The sequence below is a fragment of the Chrysemys picta genome, chromosome 7 (genome assembly GCF_011386835.1).
Source record: "Chrysemys picta bellii isolate R12L10 chromosome 7, ASM1138683v2, whole genome shotgun sequence".
NCBI lineage: Eukaryota > Metazoa > Chordata > Testudines > Emydidae > Chrysemys > Chrysemys picta.
The window spans coordinates 75,417,746-75,434,819 of NC_088797.1; the positions used below are offsets into that span (position 1 = coordinate 75,417,746).

The 17,074-nt window shown below is 43.0% G+C and overlaps 1 protein-coding gene across 2 annotated transcripts in view; it reads left to right on the forward strand.

Annotated features, from left to right (window-relative positions):
- Positions 1-17,074, forward strand: part of GLUD1 (glutamate dehydrogenase 1) — a 49,443-nt gene that overhangs the window by 4,995 nt on the left and 27,374 nt on the right. For both annotated transcript variants that reach the window (XM_005293997.5, XM_065551817.1), the window contains exons 2-3: positions 14,205-14,285; positions 15,012-15,067. In XM_005293997.5, coding sequence (XP_005294054.1) covers positions 14,205-14,285; positions 15,012-15,067 — 137 coding nt within the window. The remainder of the gene's footprint in view (positions 1-14,204; positions 14,286-15,011; positions 15,068-17,074) is intronic.

Genomic DNA, 17,074 nt, shown 5'->3' on the forward strand with positions numbered 1-17,074 from the left:
CCCCTCCAGCTCCTATACGTAGGGACAGCCAGGGAGGTCCGCACGCTACCTCCATCCCAAGCACTGCCCCCGCAGCACCCATTGGCCAGGAACTGCAGCCCATGGGAGCTGCAAGGGCGGCGCCTGTGGATGGGGCTGCGTGCAGAGCCACCTGATCGCACCTCCACCTAGAAGCTGGAGGGGGGACATGCTGCTGCATCCGGGAGCTGTTGAGGTAAGCGCTGCTCGGAGTCTGCACCCCATGCCCCGACCCCCTGCCCCAATCCTGATCCCCCGCCCGCCGAACCCCTCAATCCAAGACTGGAGCACCCTCCTGCACCCCAAACCCCTCATCCCCATCCCGAGGCTGAGCCCTCACACATACCCATGCCCCAGCCTGGAGCCCCCTCCCACATGCTGAACGCCTCGATCCCAACCTGGAACACCCTCCTACATCCCTCACCCCCAGCCCAGAACCTGCATCTCCAGCCAGAGCCCACACCCTAACCCCTGGCCCCACCCCAGAGCCCCCTCCCGCACCCTGAACTCCTCATTTCTGGCCCCACCCCAGAGCCTGCACCCCCAGCAAGAGCCCTCACCCTCTCCTGCACCCCAGCCCCAATTTTGTGAGCATTCATGGCCCACCATACAATTTCCATCCCCAGATGTGGCCCTTGGGCCCAAATGTTTGTCCACCCCTGTTCTATACCATTAAATACCTGAGTTCTGATAGTAATTCTGTCAGGTCTTAAACCCCTTCTCCCCTCCTCTCCCCCCGTTTTTTCATTTTTTCAACTCAGTGCGTTACACAAACATTTCACTCTCTGGAGCATTTCCATTACTCCCAGTGGACCAGATAGTTGAAACGCCTCATTCCCCTCAGTTCAGTGAGACCAAGGGTCTTTCTCAGTCTCTTTCCTGGCTCCCTTGGTTTCTTCATTTATTTTCTTTCTCCTTCCTTTCCCATTCCTAACATTGTTGCTCTCATGGTTCCCTAGCTTCCTGTGCGCTTTCCCATCTCTTTTCTCCCCAGTGGGGCAAGTGTTGTACTTTCTTTAGATCCTCTCTTCAGCTGTCACTTCCAATTGCTGTGGAACTTTCAAGTTCCAACATTCCATACCTTCTGGTGTCAGTGGCCCAGCTCTGAACATGTTGTTCGCTGTTTGAATAACAGGAGATGGGTTTGGGGGAGGAAGGACGGAAGAGATTAATGTAATACAAATCTAATTTATGCTATATAGGCTGTTTCATATTTGATCTAGGCTGAACACTGTAATTTGCCTATTGGGAGACCAGATTATTAGCATACAGTAACTGGGAAGTGATAGTTCATCAGATGACTTCAAGTACCTGAAATCATATTTAAACAGATCATAGAGATGGGACTTGTACACTTGCTATGCATTAGGTAGCTGGAGGACTAAACCCACTATGCAGGTAGCTATGATAGACTAGGGTGGGGATATGCACCAGCAAGGGATAGGGGCAGAAAGAAACCCTGGTAAAATAAAAATCAATTTCCTGAGAGTTGTAGAAAAAGAATGGGATGATGCTGTTATTTCTACATTGGTGCTACCCCATAACCCTTCTTTGAATGCTTCAACTTTTATGAGCCTCTGTACAGTATATCTCTTAAACTTCAAGCTCCATAACTTCACTGCTAGAAAGGTGAAGGAATTTTCTGTTTCTCCTTTCTCACTCAATTTCTCTCAGAGCTGCCTTCGTGTCCTGAAGAAATGGCAGGTCTCCACTAGGACTCCTAGTTTTGAGTTCTCCTCCAGTCTCTGCCTCTTTTGCCACTTCTGGCTTTCACATGCAGCAGTGTAATGAAATGGACATGATTCTTTACTGTTTCATTGCTGCTCATAGCAGCAGTGAGTCTAATCTAAGTCTTGTTAATATGTTGCTGCTCAGCAAAATTCTGAGTAGCAGTAGGAGCTTTGAAACTGTCTGGAGCTTCAGGAAGATGTTGTACTGGATTGGATAACATTTGGAAAGTTATCTTTGTGATCAGAAAACATGCATTCTGCAGAAATTGATTACTTAGGCCCTTCTAGTAACCAGAGAAGGTTTCTTATTCCAGTAAGTGAATTTTTAGGGACTTGCTTGTGTGCTTAAAACACTCAGTGCTTTTATTATACGTTTAGATGTCTGCATAAACTAAACTGGAGTCAAAAGATAAGTGTGTGAAAGTAGAGCTCAAAAATTAATATTGCAAACTGTTTGCCAAATATGAAAATTACTGGCTATGGGTTTTCCAGGCTGTGGAGGCCAGAAGATAGTCTGGACCACAGTCAGCAGCAGCAAGAACCAAGTAGGGAAATTTAAGGCCTCTGCGACAAAAGTTGTTGCAAGGAGAGAAGTGGCAAGTAATGCTCTTGGGAAGGCTTTAATGGCACTAGCTGACACACCGCTCATAGATCAGTTCGATCACCAAAACAGACTTTTCACTTGCAGCTGGTGAACCCAAATTTTGAGCACTGGTGAAAGGAAGGGTTTCGCTGTGGGGTCAAAATGGGAACCTTTCCTATTTCAAGATTTGCCAAATGTATCCCCAAATAAACATGCTTGAACAGGTGTTTTGGACCTCTATGTAAAGTACTGTTAGTAAGTACATGAACATCAATAATTAGCATAAGCATTGTACATTAAACTCCAATATCATTGGGTTATTTTTGAGCTTCAGCAAATACTTATAGTAATCTAATTTGGGTTTACATCTTTATTTAGTAAAAAGTGTAACTGAGGAAAATCCAGGTCATGCCAGGTATTAAACTGAAAGATAAGAGCTGCTTTTTAAAAGGATCAGTATTAAATATTATCTGAAGATTATAGACAAAAGGCTCTAAGATCTTAGGTATATAATACAATACATGTTATTCCATTAGATCAGGGTTCTTTTGCACTTGTTCCCATCTCCTTCATATACGTTCCGTAATTCATTTATGGTGATTTACTGTCTTTAATGACTGTATGTATTTTTGTTTAAAATGTCATACTTGGGTCATTTTACTTAAATTCAATTATCCAGAATAGTCTACTTTTAATTTAGGTATCTGTTGGAGTCGGTAGTTATGCAATAACCCTGTCAAACTTTGAGTTACCTCAAAGTTTAAAATGTATAAATACTGTATGCATTTACAAAATCTGAGACCAATAGAAATGTTTTCATAATTCGGTATTCCAGTGGGAAGTGAGCTTTGCTCACATATTCCTGCAGTATTTGCAACTCAAATACTAGTGTTAAGTCTTTCACCCAAAAGTGAAACTGACTTGGTCTGTCCAATCAATGAAATGTAAGGAGTAAGCAGCATAAATAGTTAAATACGTTTTTTAATACTTCTAGATTCAGTAGTCTAAGGTGTTGGTGATATATATAAGAACTTGTTTGGTGACTCTTTTGAAAGGCTTAAAAACAAAAAATGATCTGATTAATTTGAATACCATAATTCACTACCAATAGCACACCCTACACAATAATAGTTCAGGGAAAGAGCAGTTGCTTCGTTTCAGTGGTAGGTGAAGGGAAGTGTTTTGAGTCCCTTCAGAAAAACAGGCAATTTATAATTAAAAGCACTTGCCATCGGAAACAATTAAAGAGCACCTGAAATGACTTTTTTGCTCAAGCATTCATGGCACTTCTATTATAAGAGAGTAAGTAGTCAAGAGGGTACTAATTATATATGTTGGGGGTTTCAAACATATGGAACCCAGCAGCATAAATCTTTTTCTTTCCATTTTGGTGCCTCACCTGTATAAGCTCTAGGAACATTTCAAAATCTGCCATTAATTTATCAAATTATCTGGCCATTGAAATATTCTGCTTGAGATATCCTAGATCATTCTTTTATAAATCTTACACATCCCAGTTTCTAGTAATTACCTTTTGGTAGAAAATAAAGTTAAATGACAAGGAAGAATAAGACTTCTACAAATTCTCAGAGAAGTAAGGGTCCTTCTTTCCTCCCTTTTTTTGTGGTGTAACTTCTGGAGCTTATTATCTTAATTACTTGTTACCCAAAATTCATCTTTTTTTAAAGCTGGAGAGATGCTTAGTGGTAGCTAAAATGCTACTAAGAATCATTTTCCCTTCTTTTGCTCATATGGTGACTTGTGTGCTAAGAGCTGGAGTTAACAGGAAACCACAGCTGCTGTTGCTCATCATAGCGACAGCTGCCTAGAGAACTAAAACAATCCAAATAGGGTACAGGAAATGGGAGGCAGCAGAGCACAACTGACTTTAAGGCAAAGTAGACTAGACTAGCTGTTTTCTAACTAAAATCTATAATCTTATTTAACAGCCTAAAAATTGTGTAACTGATAGCATAGCTGGGACAAAACTGTTTAGTTAAGGCGTTTTCGCATGAGCCAGTTGAGAACAGTTGTCAACAGGTAGGTTTCCTAGAGCTAATGGGGCTTGAAAGCTTAAGGTCAATGAAGGCATTCTTTTATATTAACATCTGAGGTGGGGTTCTCAGCTACTTGGTAGTAAGGAATGGATTCACTGATGTTCATAGGGCCCCGTTTACATTGGGGCTAAAATTGTACACTTTTAAAAATTACTTAAAACTTGTTTATGCTAACTGTTTAGGAGTCCACTATCAATGAATCCAAATTGACCATATGGTCTGAAATAGCTTGGCCCCTGTCCACATTGGCTACCTTAAATAGTCTAAAACTGATGCAACAAGCATATATTTTAGTTCCAGTGTAGCTGAGAGCTAAGGGTTCTGGTTTCCATACACATTTTGCATCTCTGGTCAGACCGTTCGCAGTCCCGTGATGTTAGGGATTTTCAATAACCTGTTGAAGTGGAATGACACATGACAGTGGTCAAATATTCATGGCCCAGTCCTTATTCCTTATTTTAGAGACAAATGACTGCCTTAAATTATTGCTCCTGCAACTTGTGGATGATGATTCTGCATTTCTTTGTGGAGCAGCTTAGCTGACTGACTGCCAAGAGGAACTTACTTCTGCTGAGAAACTTTCTAGTCTCTATCTCTTCTATTTTCTATTCTCCTCTGGCTAGTAGATTTCGCCTTCTCTCCTGTCCTGTATCTGCATGTCAGTGTTTTTCTTACCCTAATAACTCATTCCTCTACTTCCCCATTCTACTGTTATCCTCTTCCCCCAACAGGGGTTCTACGATTGAACACTAGATGATTGCTAATATTGGTTCTCTGCTGCTGGCAGTGCTCTATTATACAGGCTTTATTTAGACAAGGCCTGATTTCTCTAAGGGCTTGTCTATGCTGGTACGCTAAATTGGTGCCGCTGCGATTGATGCAGCAGCGTCGATTTACTGGGTCTGGTGAAAATGCGATAAATTGATGGTAGAGTGCTCTCCCATTGACTTCAGTACTCCACCTTGCTGAGAGGTGGAAGGTAAGTTGGTGGGAGAGCATCTCCAGCCGTCATAGCATGGTGTAGACACTGTGTTAGGTTGATGTAAGCTATGTCACTCAGGTGGATGCTTTTCCAGGAGAGATGCTGTAACTCAAACAGGAGTTAATTTAGGGAAGTCCTATGGTGTACAGAAGGTCAGACTAGATAATCACAGTGGTCCCTTTTGTCCTAATCTATAAATATACACATTGTACTACTTTAACTATACCCATATAGTTTGAGTGTACAAACCCATCCCCCATTATATTGATATAAAAGGTGCCTCTACCGGAATACCTTATTCATGTATGGGAAGGGGAATAAGTTGCACTGTTCTAAGGCACGTCTTCACTATGGGGAGGGTCGATTTAAGATACGCAAATTCAGCTACACGAATAGCGTAGCTGAATTTGACGTATCGGAGCCAACTTACCCCGCTGCGAGGACGGCGGCAAAATCAACCTCCGCGGCTCCCCGTCGACGGCGCTTACTCCTACCTCCGCTGGTGGAGTAAGCGCGTTGATTCGGGGATCGATTGTCGTGTCCCGACAAGACGCTATAATTCGATCCCCGAGAGATCGATTTCTACCCGCCGATTCAGGCGAATAGTGTAGACCTAGCCTAAGACATCTTTATGTCGGTAGAAAGAGGGGTTGTACTGGTAAAACTATTTTTTTTTTTTTAATAACCCCAACTCAAATAATTATACCAGTGCCAAAACTATGTAGGTCAGGCCTTAAAAAGTTACAGGCCCTTACCACAAGGTCTTTAAAATTGTCAACCAGTTCTAGTATAGCTCACGCTACTAGCTGTCACTGGGGGCCATACAGCAGATGGGATTTTGCACACCATATGACACTTGAAACGTAAAATGAACCCTGAAAGCTAATAACTTAATTTTCAAGTTATGGACACTCTTATGGAAAACACTGATGGAAATGAGCCGTGTTATGGTGATACAATTTCTACCAATAGCTAAGTTTGTGTGTATATTTTACATAATGGTTCCTTATTTTAGCTTTAGGTCTTAGCATTATCATTTAGGTTTAGCATTCCCCTTTTGTTGAAACTAGGCATGCTAGAACAGATGCAATTGTGGGTATACATTTAAATATCAGATTTGAAGAGCTACTGTTGACTTCTCTGGTTGCTGGTAGGGAATGATTTACTTAATGTGCTGTGCACTTGAACAAGCACTGCTTATTAAAATGAATTTTTGTAGGCCATTAATAAACACAGTCTTGTTTCACTGCTCTCCTGGAAGAAATAAGCCATCCAAAGAGGGAATGTACATGCAGATAAGTAGGTCTGAAGTACCAGAGCTGTTTCTGCTAGGAATGCAGGAATTGTCAGAGAAATAAACTGGTGGTCCATATAGTTGGTATCTGCTCTAACAATGACCTTTAGTAGATGCGTCAAAGTAAAATGGAAGAATCACTATTATAGACAACTGTAGACTAATCTACCCACAGAGAGGGTTTTTCCTAACCCTAACTAACCACTTGTTTAGTGGTTGGGTAATCCTTGGGAATAAGAGGGATTTTATTCCTTTTTTTTAATCTCCATTTAATGTAGTTTACTCATACTCTTTCCTGAGTGATTAATTTAGAACCCAGGAATGAACATGAGTAGTTAAATTTCTTTATTCCAATGCAAGTTACTTTGCATTTGTCAACAATGACTATTATCCTGCATTGTATTACCCACTCACCTAGCTTTGTTAGGTCCCTCTAGAGTTTCATTAAAATGACCTATTTTTGTTTTTCAACTGCAAGTTTGCCACTTTACTGCTCACCCCCATTTCCAGTTGATTAATAAACATTAAACACGAGTCCTGGTATGGAACCCTTGGTGCACCTCTTGGTTAACTTTCACATGTGGAAAAATGACCATGCATTCTGAAGAGGCCTGTGAATCATGTTGGAGCAGGCAGTTAAGAGTTCTATTCCTAGTGTCACATATGAAAGCTGGTGGTTGTGGTACTTTTATATATGCAATTGAAGGTTAATCCATAATATGGACTAATCCTTTAGTACAAAAACCAACTAACCTCTTCCCTTGTACTCTTCCCAAACTTAACCCATGTGAAAATGTTACCAGGAGATCACATATCTAAAATGAGTATCTATAGCAGAATTACTTTATATCAATGAAAGCTGATTTAAACTGATCGTTGCAGCATCAAAAGAGCTGTTGCTAATGTGGGATTACAATTAATATCTGTTTGCTGTAGCTCTTATAAGTCCCAATTGGGATCTGGGACCCCATTGTGGTAAGTGCTGTACAATCAGAGTTGGATAGTCCCTGCCATGAAAAAGCTTATTTTCTGATACCTATATGTTTTGCATATAGAGAGGTGTACAGAACAAGTACATTTTGTACACTTTAAAAAAAAAAAAAGGGGGGGGGGTAAATTATGATCTTTAAAAATGCCTGAAGCTTGTATCCCCTTCCAATCTTGATTCTCTTTTGTAGGGTGTGTGTGGTGTTTTTTGTTTGTTTGTTTGTTTTGTTTTTTTGAAGAGTTGAAATTCAAAGTAGAAAACAAAACCCTAAACTTTACATGAGTGGATTCAAACCAGCAGATGGAAGGACGCTTCCAAGTCGTGATGAACTCTTATTCAAACTTGCTGAGTTCTGTAAGAAGCTTAATTCAGTGGGAGTAGTGGTCTGGGATGTTTTGCTATGAAGTGTTACTATGGTGACTAGAGAACCTTTATTTACTCCTTAAATGGAAGGACTACTTTATATTCTGTAGACGTTGGAGTATCTAATGTAGAGATCATGCTGTGGGATAACTAAACTCAAAGGGTCTAGAAACATTCTGAATGTATCCACTTGCAAATGGGTACAATTTATTAATCATCACTAGGTTCTCAGTATGCCTGGAAATCTAATTTGCATTTGAAACTTGGTTATTCTGTAGTGTCTAAAAGTAACATACTGTCAGTTTCTTTCAGAAGCCAAGGCATATTAATATGCCTAACATTAAAACTTTCAGGTCTTGGATTAGAAGCCAGGTTGATTTAATTTTTTCACTTAAAAAATCAAGGTTTTTCATGGGGTACCTGCTGGTACCTGTTTTATGACAGTTCTCTTCATTTCTGTAATTCCTATTTAAACTGGTTAGGCTGAATATGCCTGCTGTACATCTGGAGTATGATTTGTAGATAAGAGCACCATTGCAGACTCCATTGACATTAGAATCCAAAAGATGTTCTTATGCTTATAAGTAACTTCTATTTTGACACATCCTTTAACAAAAATCTCATCTAAACTGATTCAGGACTTGTAAAGAGAAGAAATTCAGATCTAAAGTTTCCATTTCATCTTGCTATACTGTTTATTGATGTCCAAGGATCCTTTCTGGAAGCTATGCTGTAGTCAAATAAAAGCTTTTGAACTTAATACAGAGGTTAACTGGGTGAAATTTAATGGTCTGCAATCTATAGGAGATCAGATTAGGTCAGGGTCCCCAACGTGGTGCCCGTGGGCACCATGGCACCCGCCGGGGCGTCTAAGTGCGCCCGTGTGCTGGCTGGTGGACACGTATCCGCCAAAATGCCAACAAGCAGCAGCATCCAGAGGCGTCGCCGCTGAAATGCCGCCGATTTTCGGTGGCATTTCAGCAGCAATGCCTCTGGATGACGCTGCTTTCGGCGGCGATGCCTATTGACGTTGTCATTTGTCGGCGGCATTTCGGCGGATGCTCATCTGCTGCCATGGTCCTCCGTGGCTTGTCGTCTGGCACCCGCCAGACAAAAAAGGTTGGAGACCACTGGACTAGGTAATCTAATGATCCCTTGTGGCTTTAGCATCTGTTAATATATCATCCATGACCCTTAGAGGGTGATACTTGGACACAGAGAGATGTGCAAGTCTGTTTAGAAATCTGAGTTTGTCAAACATTAAAAATATGTTCTAGGGATCTGCCAGAGTGTGATCTGATTTAGGCTTTAGTATGTCCAGTAGAGAAGATTTCTTTGGCTTCCTTTCTTGTATACATGAGGAAAAAAACAAAAGCCTCCACTTACTCTTTCCGATCCAAAAATTATTTAACTTCTGTCCTGTTATATGTTAGAGGGGTAATTGTTGAGTACGCATTCAACTTTGGTGGTTTTAGATCAGGGGTGGGCAAACTTTTTGGCCCGAGGGCCACATCTGGGTGGGGAAATTGCATGCAGGGCTGGGTGTGGGAGGGGGTGCGGTGTGCAGGAAGGGGCTCAGGGCAAGGGGTTGGGGTGCAGGAGGGGTGTGGCAGGGGGTTGGGGTGCAGGAGGGGTTTCGGGGTGTGGGCTCTGGCCCAGCACCACTTACTTTGAGCAGCTCCGGGGTGGCAGTGGTGCGCAGCAGGGCTAAGGCCCACGGGCCACGTCCCTGCAGCCCCTGGGGCGTGCTGGAGGGGGCAGAGGGCTCCGCGCTGCCCTCGCCTGCAGGCACTGCCCCCCGCAGCTCCCATTGGCCGGGAACGGGAAACGGTGAAGGAGGGTTCCTGGCCAATGGGAGCTGTGGGGGGCGGTGCCTGCAGGTGAGGGCAGCACAGAGCCCTCTGGCCCCCCGCCTCCCCGACATCTCCCCAGCGGCCGCTTCCGGGAGCGGCATGGGGCTGGGGCAGGCAGGGGACCCTGCCTTAGCCCCGTGACGCCACAGGGGTGGCAATCCCACGGGTCAGATCCAAAGCCCCGATGGGCCAGCTTTGGCCCGTGGGCCGTAGTTTGCCCACCCCTGCTTTAGATGGTTAACTGTAGTGATAGTACTCTTTTACACATTATCCGGTGGAATTAACTTATTGCATCAATGTACTTGGCACTATTGAAACCTCCTGTATTCTATTCCTCTGTCTAAAAAAAAATTCTAGAATGGCAGACTGGTGAGGTAGGTGATATTTAGTGAATTATTGTATTTGGCAACATGCTACTTATGATCTTTACTACTGGTATGAGCTTTTCCTGATGTATTATACAGTTAAATATTTCTGGTATGATCTAATTTTTAACCTCTCTAACAATTCAGACTAAAGGTGATTCAGCTGACTGGCTTGCCTCTGGCCTGTCTCTCTACATCATAGTCACAGGTTGGGGGAATCAGTCCTTTATTCTTCTTCTAATGTACTACTGACCAGTAATGAAAATTGTGTGTGTCCGGGTTTAAAAGCTGAGACCCTGCAATATGAATATCTTTCCCTTTTCTTCAGCAATTAAATAGAAAAGTAGGTTGGAATTTGAAGCAATTTAAACAATGTAAAGAAAAGGAACAAGAAACTAATAACTTACTATACTGTGGCTTGGCTTAACTTTTTTTGGGTGTGGTGGGGAAAGAAAATCCTTCACTTATAAACAAGACTTTCTGGGTCTTTTCCAGTGGAAAATATTTTCCATGGTTGTGAGTCATGCTGTAACTTAAGGCTTTCATTACAAAAGATAACTTTGTCTAACTGTCTTCAAAAGTTACTGGTTCAAGAGACATTGTGTGGGCCATGCTAGGATTTTTAAAATGTTAATTTTGGTGTGCAGCTTGTATGTGATAGTCTTTATGGCACTCTAAAACATTTAAGAAACACCATGAACTATTGGATTGCTTCAAGCTTTGTTCTTTATTCTAATGTGGAAAATGTGCACAAGTTTTCAGAAGTGGGAACACAGTGCAGAAGGGATTTCCAGATGCATAGCAATGCTGTTTCCCAATCTAATTTGCACTGAGTCTTTTGCTAAACTAGGAAGTTGTCAAACTAGATTTCACCGAAGTCCTTAGTATACTAGAAATTAAGTCTTATCTTTGTGCATCCTCCAGCAAAGGGCTGGCAATTTCCCAGGAAAAACTAGTTTAGGACAGGACACTGGTAAATATTGGCTTAAACCCTGTTTAAACTGAGAAATAATTGCATCAGTGTCCAGCAAGTTCAGCAAGCATAGAATGTCTCTTTTTTTTCAAATTTTGGATACATCCTTTCAAAAAACTAGTATGAGACTGGGTCTGTAAACTACATCAAAGTTGGTCTTCTGCTGCATGGCAAAATGGACTTGGACTGGTAGTCTACATCTCTGTAGAAATGTTGTTTGACATATAGTTGAAACAGTTGCTGTGTGGACAGAAGTCTGTAACTAAGTCAAATAAGCATATCATAACCTGGTTACAGAAAAGCTGGCTTCTACTTAGTGTAGATGGTGCTTCAGCCACTTCTAGTTTGACACTGAGTGGCAAGCATGCCCTAGAAAGATGGGTGTGTCAGGAAAACCTGAACAAAAATGGAATGTTGTTTTCAGTCAGAACAAGCTGTGCCGTATGTAGTATACGTTCCAGATGAAGTATTTTCAGGAAGGTAGTGAATTCCGCTTCCTCTGAGTTATCAGAGCAAGATTGGGGAGAACATGTAAACTGCATTTCAGAGTTTAAACATTACTATTCTAATGCTTTACACCTTTTTTTAAAACTTAAAATTTCCTCTAACAGTTTGTGGTATTTCTAGTCTCAACACTAACCATTTATGTAATGAATTTGCAATGAAAAATCTAACAGTCTTTTTTCATTTACTGTCAGATAAAAACTAAAATCATATGCCTGTTCTGAGGGAAGCATTCAGCCCTATAACTCTTGTTAGACTTATTGAAAAGTATATTCACATAGGAGGGCAGAAATTTGGCCGCAAACTTTTGAGCTGCACTCAGTTTCTTTGTAGACTTGGGATCATTTCCAGTGCATTCAGGAATGGCTTTCATAGGAGCTCAGGGGTTTACTTTGGATAATGCTTTTCACGTCTGAGGACCTGGATTTGTGCTCTTCTTTGGATAATAGGAAATCTGTGGAGTCGTTCTAGTTTCTAGTGTACACTCTGTCCCTGCTACAGCCTTCCCCCTCCCCCTCCCCAGTTTGGCACAATTTACAGCCTATGCTCAAGAATCATAGGATTAGGGTAGAGAATCATTGTAGGTTAGAATTTAGACTCTGTAGAGCTGTGGGAGAAACTTGCATAGTAGCTACTTTTGGTTGCAACCTTGTGCTGTTATCCCTTGGCTTTTGTGGGCACTAAGTTCACATTCTAAACTGCAAGTCTAAGCATCTAGAGTTCTATTTATGTACCCAGTTTGGGTTGACTAAAAAAAGTTACCTACTTTGCAGCTGTAACTTGGTAAGGCAGAATGACGCTGCCATGTAAATTAAATATAAAAAGAATTAAAAACCAATTTCTGACATTTGACACACAGTCTTCAGCTTCAGTAATCAGAAAAAAATAAAAGTTCTTAGACACAATTTATACTCCCAACCTTTGTTAAATTAGCTTCCAGTTTGTTTTGAACTGCCTCTAAGTCAGAAAGATACAAAATATTACAAGCCCTTCAAATTTTACAAAAGCTGTTTTGCATTACCCTACCTGCAAGGTCATATTCAAGTTCTCTTATTGTAAAAGTCTCCATGTCCAGTGACAAATCACTTCATTTTCTATAAAGTGAATGATTTGCAACGCTTAGGGTTAGAGGGATCCTGGCAAGCTTTAGCATTATGTTGCTGAATGATTCATTCTAGAAGCTACTGATTCTTAAATGGCAAGCTTTGTTAACGCAGAGTTAAGGTTGCCCAGTGATAGCTCATGTCCTTCCAGAATGTTGATTTCAGCAAAACTCAAACTCAAGCTTCTGAACACCAGGAAGTACGGAGTACTTAGTTCTGTGCCCCCCCCCCCTCCCCCCGCCACTCCCCCCAAGCTGGCAATAGCCATTGGGAGTTATCTGCAGGCACTCAAGCTACATTCACTGTCCTAGCTGTACAGAGTGGTAAAGGAATACGTTGGAACAGCTTGGGAAGAGTTGTGATTGTGATGAGGAGATCTGGGGATTAGTTTGAGGAGCATAGTAGAGTTGTGATTATGATTCAATGAAATCTGGATCTGATTCCCCTGTGTGCTTTATCAAAGGAAAGAGGTGGATGTGTACCTTGAGGTTCCAGTCTTCATCATTACAGTACAGAATTGTGTAGGTTGTGTCAGTAGCAGGGCACTGAGGTCATCTTCCCATAGGTATTTTCAGTTGTGAGGTGGGATATGAGAACAGTCTGTGGATTTAATGATAGGGGAAAGAATAGCTTTTGGTGGTATCCTATGCAAGTTGATATCTATCCGTGAGCGCAAAAAAAAAAAAAAAAGTTGCCAGAATGCATCAACGTAAAGAAAAGCTGTTCTCTTTCTGGGGGATGTATTTCTAGAACCTCGTAGTCAAATGGACCCACACTTGGAACACTGTCTCTACCCTGTACCACCATGACACACACCAAATTTCAAGGCAATCTGATTAACTTTATGTATTTTAGAGCACTTAGAACAGTCAAGTTTTAAACCTTTACTGCAGGAAAGCTGTCCCTCTCCTTTAATACCTCTCAACTGCCCCTCGTTTAATGGCACACCATTTGTCCCAAGTTAACTATATGGTGTACATTAAGTGCCCCTTTCATTTCTACTATTGAAAACTACCAGAAAAAACTAACTTGAAGTTAATGATTTGTATTTTATTTCCTACACTGTTTTTGTTATTTTGAGGCTGTTGTACATCATCTCTTACTTCAATCTTGACAAGCTGAGAGAGAGATTGCCCACTTGCATGTAGTGGGCTGGTGTCCTAGAGCAGTGGTCTCCAAAGTGGGGCGCGCGGCAGGAGGAGCTTTTTTTGTTTGTTTTGTTTGTTGTTGCTTCGGCGTGGCGGGGGTGCATGGTCAATTTTTTTACTGATGGGGTGCACGATCAAAAAAGTTTGGAGACCACTGTCCTAGAGTTGTTGTTGTTTGCAATTTTCAAATACTAATTGCAAACTCACTTCATTCTTCTTGTTTGTTTTTCCTTTGTTTTTCAGGTATTCGTTACAGCACAGATGTTAGCGTGGATGAGGTGAAAGCTTTGGCCTCTCTAATGACATACAAGTGTGCTGTGGTTGGTAAGTGATACTAGTTTGTCAAGTACGGATTATAATTATTTGAATTAGCATTGATTTAAGTCACTGTGAAATAGCTGAAGGACTGAATTTTGTTATTTTTAGATACTAATCTCCTTTTACTAAAATCTAACCTATTAAAATCTGCAACAAGTGATTTTGAATGCTTACCCAGTAATTATAGTGCTGTATTTCCTTTGCTATTATTGAAGCTACATGTTTTTGAATAGTACTTTGTTCTCTACATTCAGCTCTTCTACTGTGCTTCATCTCTCAGTAAAATTATCCCATGCTTAATATGTTAGTACCACATGGCAACATCCCACTTGACCATAAGGACTTATTTCATGATTGAGTAGATGGGGCTGTAAGGAAGGTCTAAGATTGTATTTTAACAAAAGTGTCCTTAATAAACAGCAAAACTTGAAGGAAATAGATTTAAATAGATCTTAGCCTTCCTGAGTTTAGAAGACCCTCTTCAAACTGATCTGAAAAGACTGCCCCTTGTATGAACAGAATGTAAATTTTTAGTGAACATATTAGTGAAATTGTGCTGTGGATGTGGCAGAGTCAGCTTCGCAGTTGACAGTGAGGGTTTAGTGACGTATAACTTTCAAATACGCATGTTTACACAAACTTATAGAAGCTCCCCCTTTTTTGCATAATTTAAAGATGTTGTCACTTCTGTTCTACCTTTATCTTGAAAAATGAAACTCTTTTCCTTTACAGATGTGCCATTTGGCGGTGCAAAGGCTGGTGTTAAGATCAATACCAAGAACTATACCGTAAGTCTAAATTATATACATATATTGTGTAAACGGGAAGAGTTTGAAAGCTCTTTTGTAGGACAGCATTGAAAGCCCAGTAGAAATCCACCTATATCTTTCTTAGAAGAGATTAAATCGGGTGGGTAAACTATGGCCCACGGGCCACATCTGGCCCGTTAGGGCTTTGGATCCGGCCAGCGGGATTGCCAGCCCCATGGCACAGCAGGACTGAGGCAGGCTCCCTGCCTCCCCTGGTCCCGCATCGCTCCTGGAAACAGCCTGCACCATGACCCTGCGGCCCATGGCGGGGCAGAGGGCTCCGCGCGCTAGCCTCGATGGCAGGCACCGCCCCCTGCAGTTCCCATTGGCCAGGAACGGGGAACCATGGCCAACAGAAGCTTCGGGGGAGGTACCCACAGGCGAGGGCAGCACACAGAGCCCTCTGCCCTCCCCTTCCCCCAGGTCGCAGGGACGTGGTGCTGGCCACTTCAAGGAGTAGCATGGGGGTAGGGCAGGCAGGGAGACTGCCTTAGCCCCCTGCACGCCATGCCACCCCAGAGCCGCTCAAGGTAAGCGGCACCAGGCCAGAGCCTGAACCCCCTCCTGCATCCCAACCCCCTGCCCTGAGCCCCGTCCTGCACACCGCACTCCCTCCTGAACCCCAACCCCCTACCCCAGCCCTACATTATCCTAAAATCATAGAATATTTGGGTTGGAAGAGATCTCTGGAGGTCATCTAGTCCAATCCCCTGCTCAAAGCAGAACCAACATCAACTAAATCATCCGAGCCACGGCTTTGTCAAGGCGGGCCTTAAAAACCTCGAAGGATGGAGATTCCACCACCTCCTTAAGTAATCCTTTCCAGTGCTTCACCCCCGCTCCTAGTGAAATAGTGTTTCCTAATATCCAACCTAGACCTCTCCCACTGCAACTTGAGACCATTGCTGCTTGTTCTGTCATCTGCCACCACTGAGAACAGCCGAGCTCCATCCTCTTTGGAACCCCCTTTCAGGTAGTTGAAGGCTGCTATGAAATCCCCCCTCACTCTTCTCTTCTGCAGACTGAATAACCCCAGTTTCCTCAGCCTTTCCTCATAAGTCATATGCCCCAGCCCCCTAATTATTTTCATTGCCTTCTGCTGGACTCTCCAATTTGTCCACATCCTTTCTGTAGTGGGGGGCCCCAAACTGGACGCAGTATTCCAGGTGTGGCCTCACCAGTGGGGAATAATCACTTCCCTCGATCTGCTGGCAATGCTCCTACTAATACAGACCAATATGCCGTTGGCCTTCTTGGCAACATCCAGCTTCTCGTCCACTGTAATCCCCAGGTCTTTTTCTGCAGAACTGCTGCTTAGCCAGTCGGTCCCCAGCCTGTAGCGGTGCATGGGATTCTTCCTTCCTATTCATGGTCCTGCATGCAATTTCCCCACCCAGATGTGGCTCTCGGGCCAAAAAGTTTGCCCACCCCTGGATTAAATGAAGTCTCTGTGTTACTCCTGGGAGAATTCGCACAGAATTCCATGTTTTCCCCCACAGAACTGGGGCTGCAGAGCTGCTGGCTGCCACTAGGGGCTGCTGGACTCTGCAGAGCCCTGCTGGCAATGAGCAGCATGCCCAGCCCAGTGGGGATGGAGGCTGCACACTCTGGCTGCCAGGCCCGATCCTCATTCTCCCGGGGACAGGAGAGGGCTCGGGAGACCCAGCTCTGGCAAAGAGTGAGGAAGGGCAGGGCTGCACCACACCACCTCCCCTGGCAGGACAGTAAAGAAGCTGGGGGGAGTAAAGGCTCTGGAGGTGTGTAGGTGTCTGGGCCAGGGGATGCCCTAGGGCTGGGCTCTGGGGTAGGGGGATGCCCTGTGCCTGGATTCGAGGGGTGAGGAAGGGGAGAGGGAGCTCTGGGGGCCCCCCAACTGGAACTGGGTTGTCATAGGGGTTTCTTTAACTGTCTGTGCCTGGGGAAATCTTTTGTTGTTGTTGTGTGTATTGTTGACATACACGTTGACAGGTATTTTCAAATAAATTA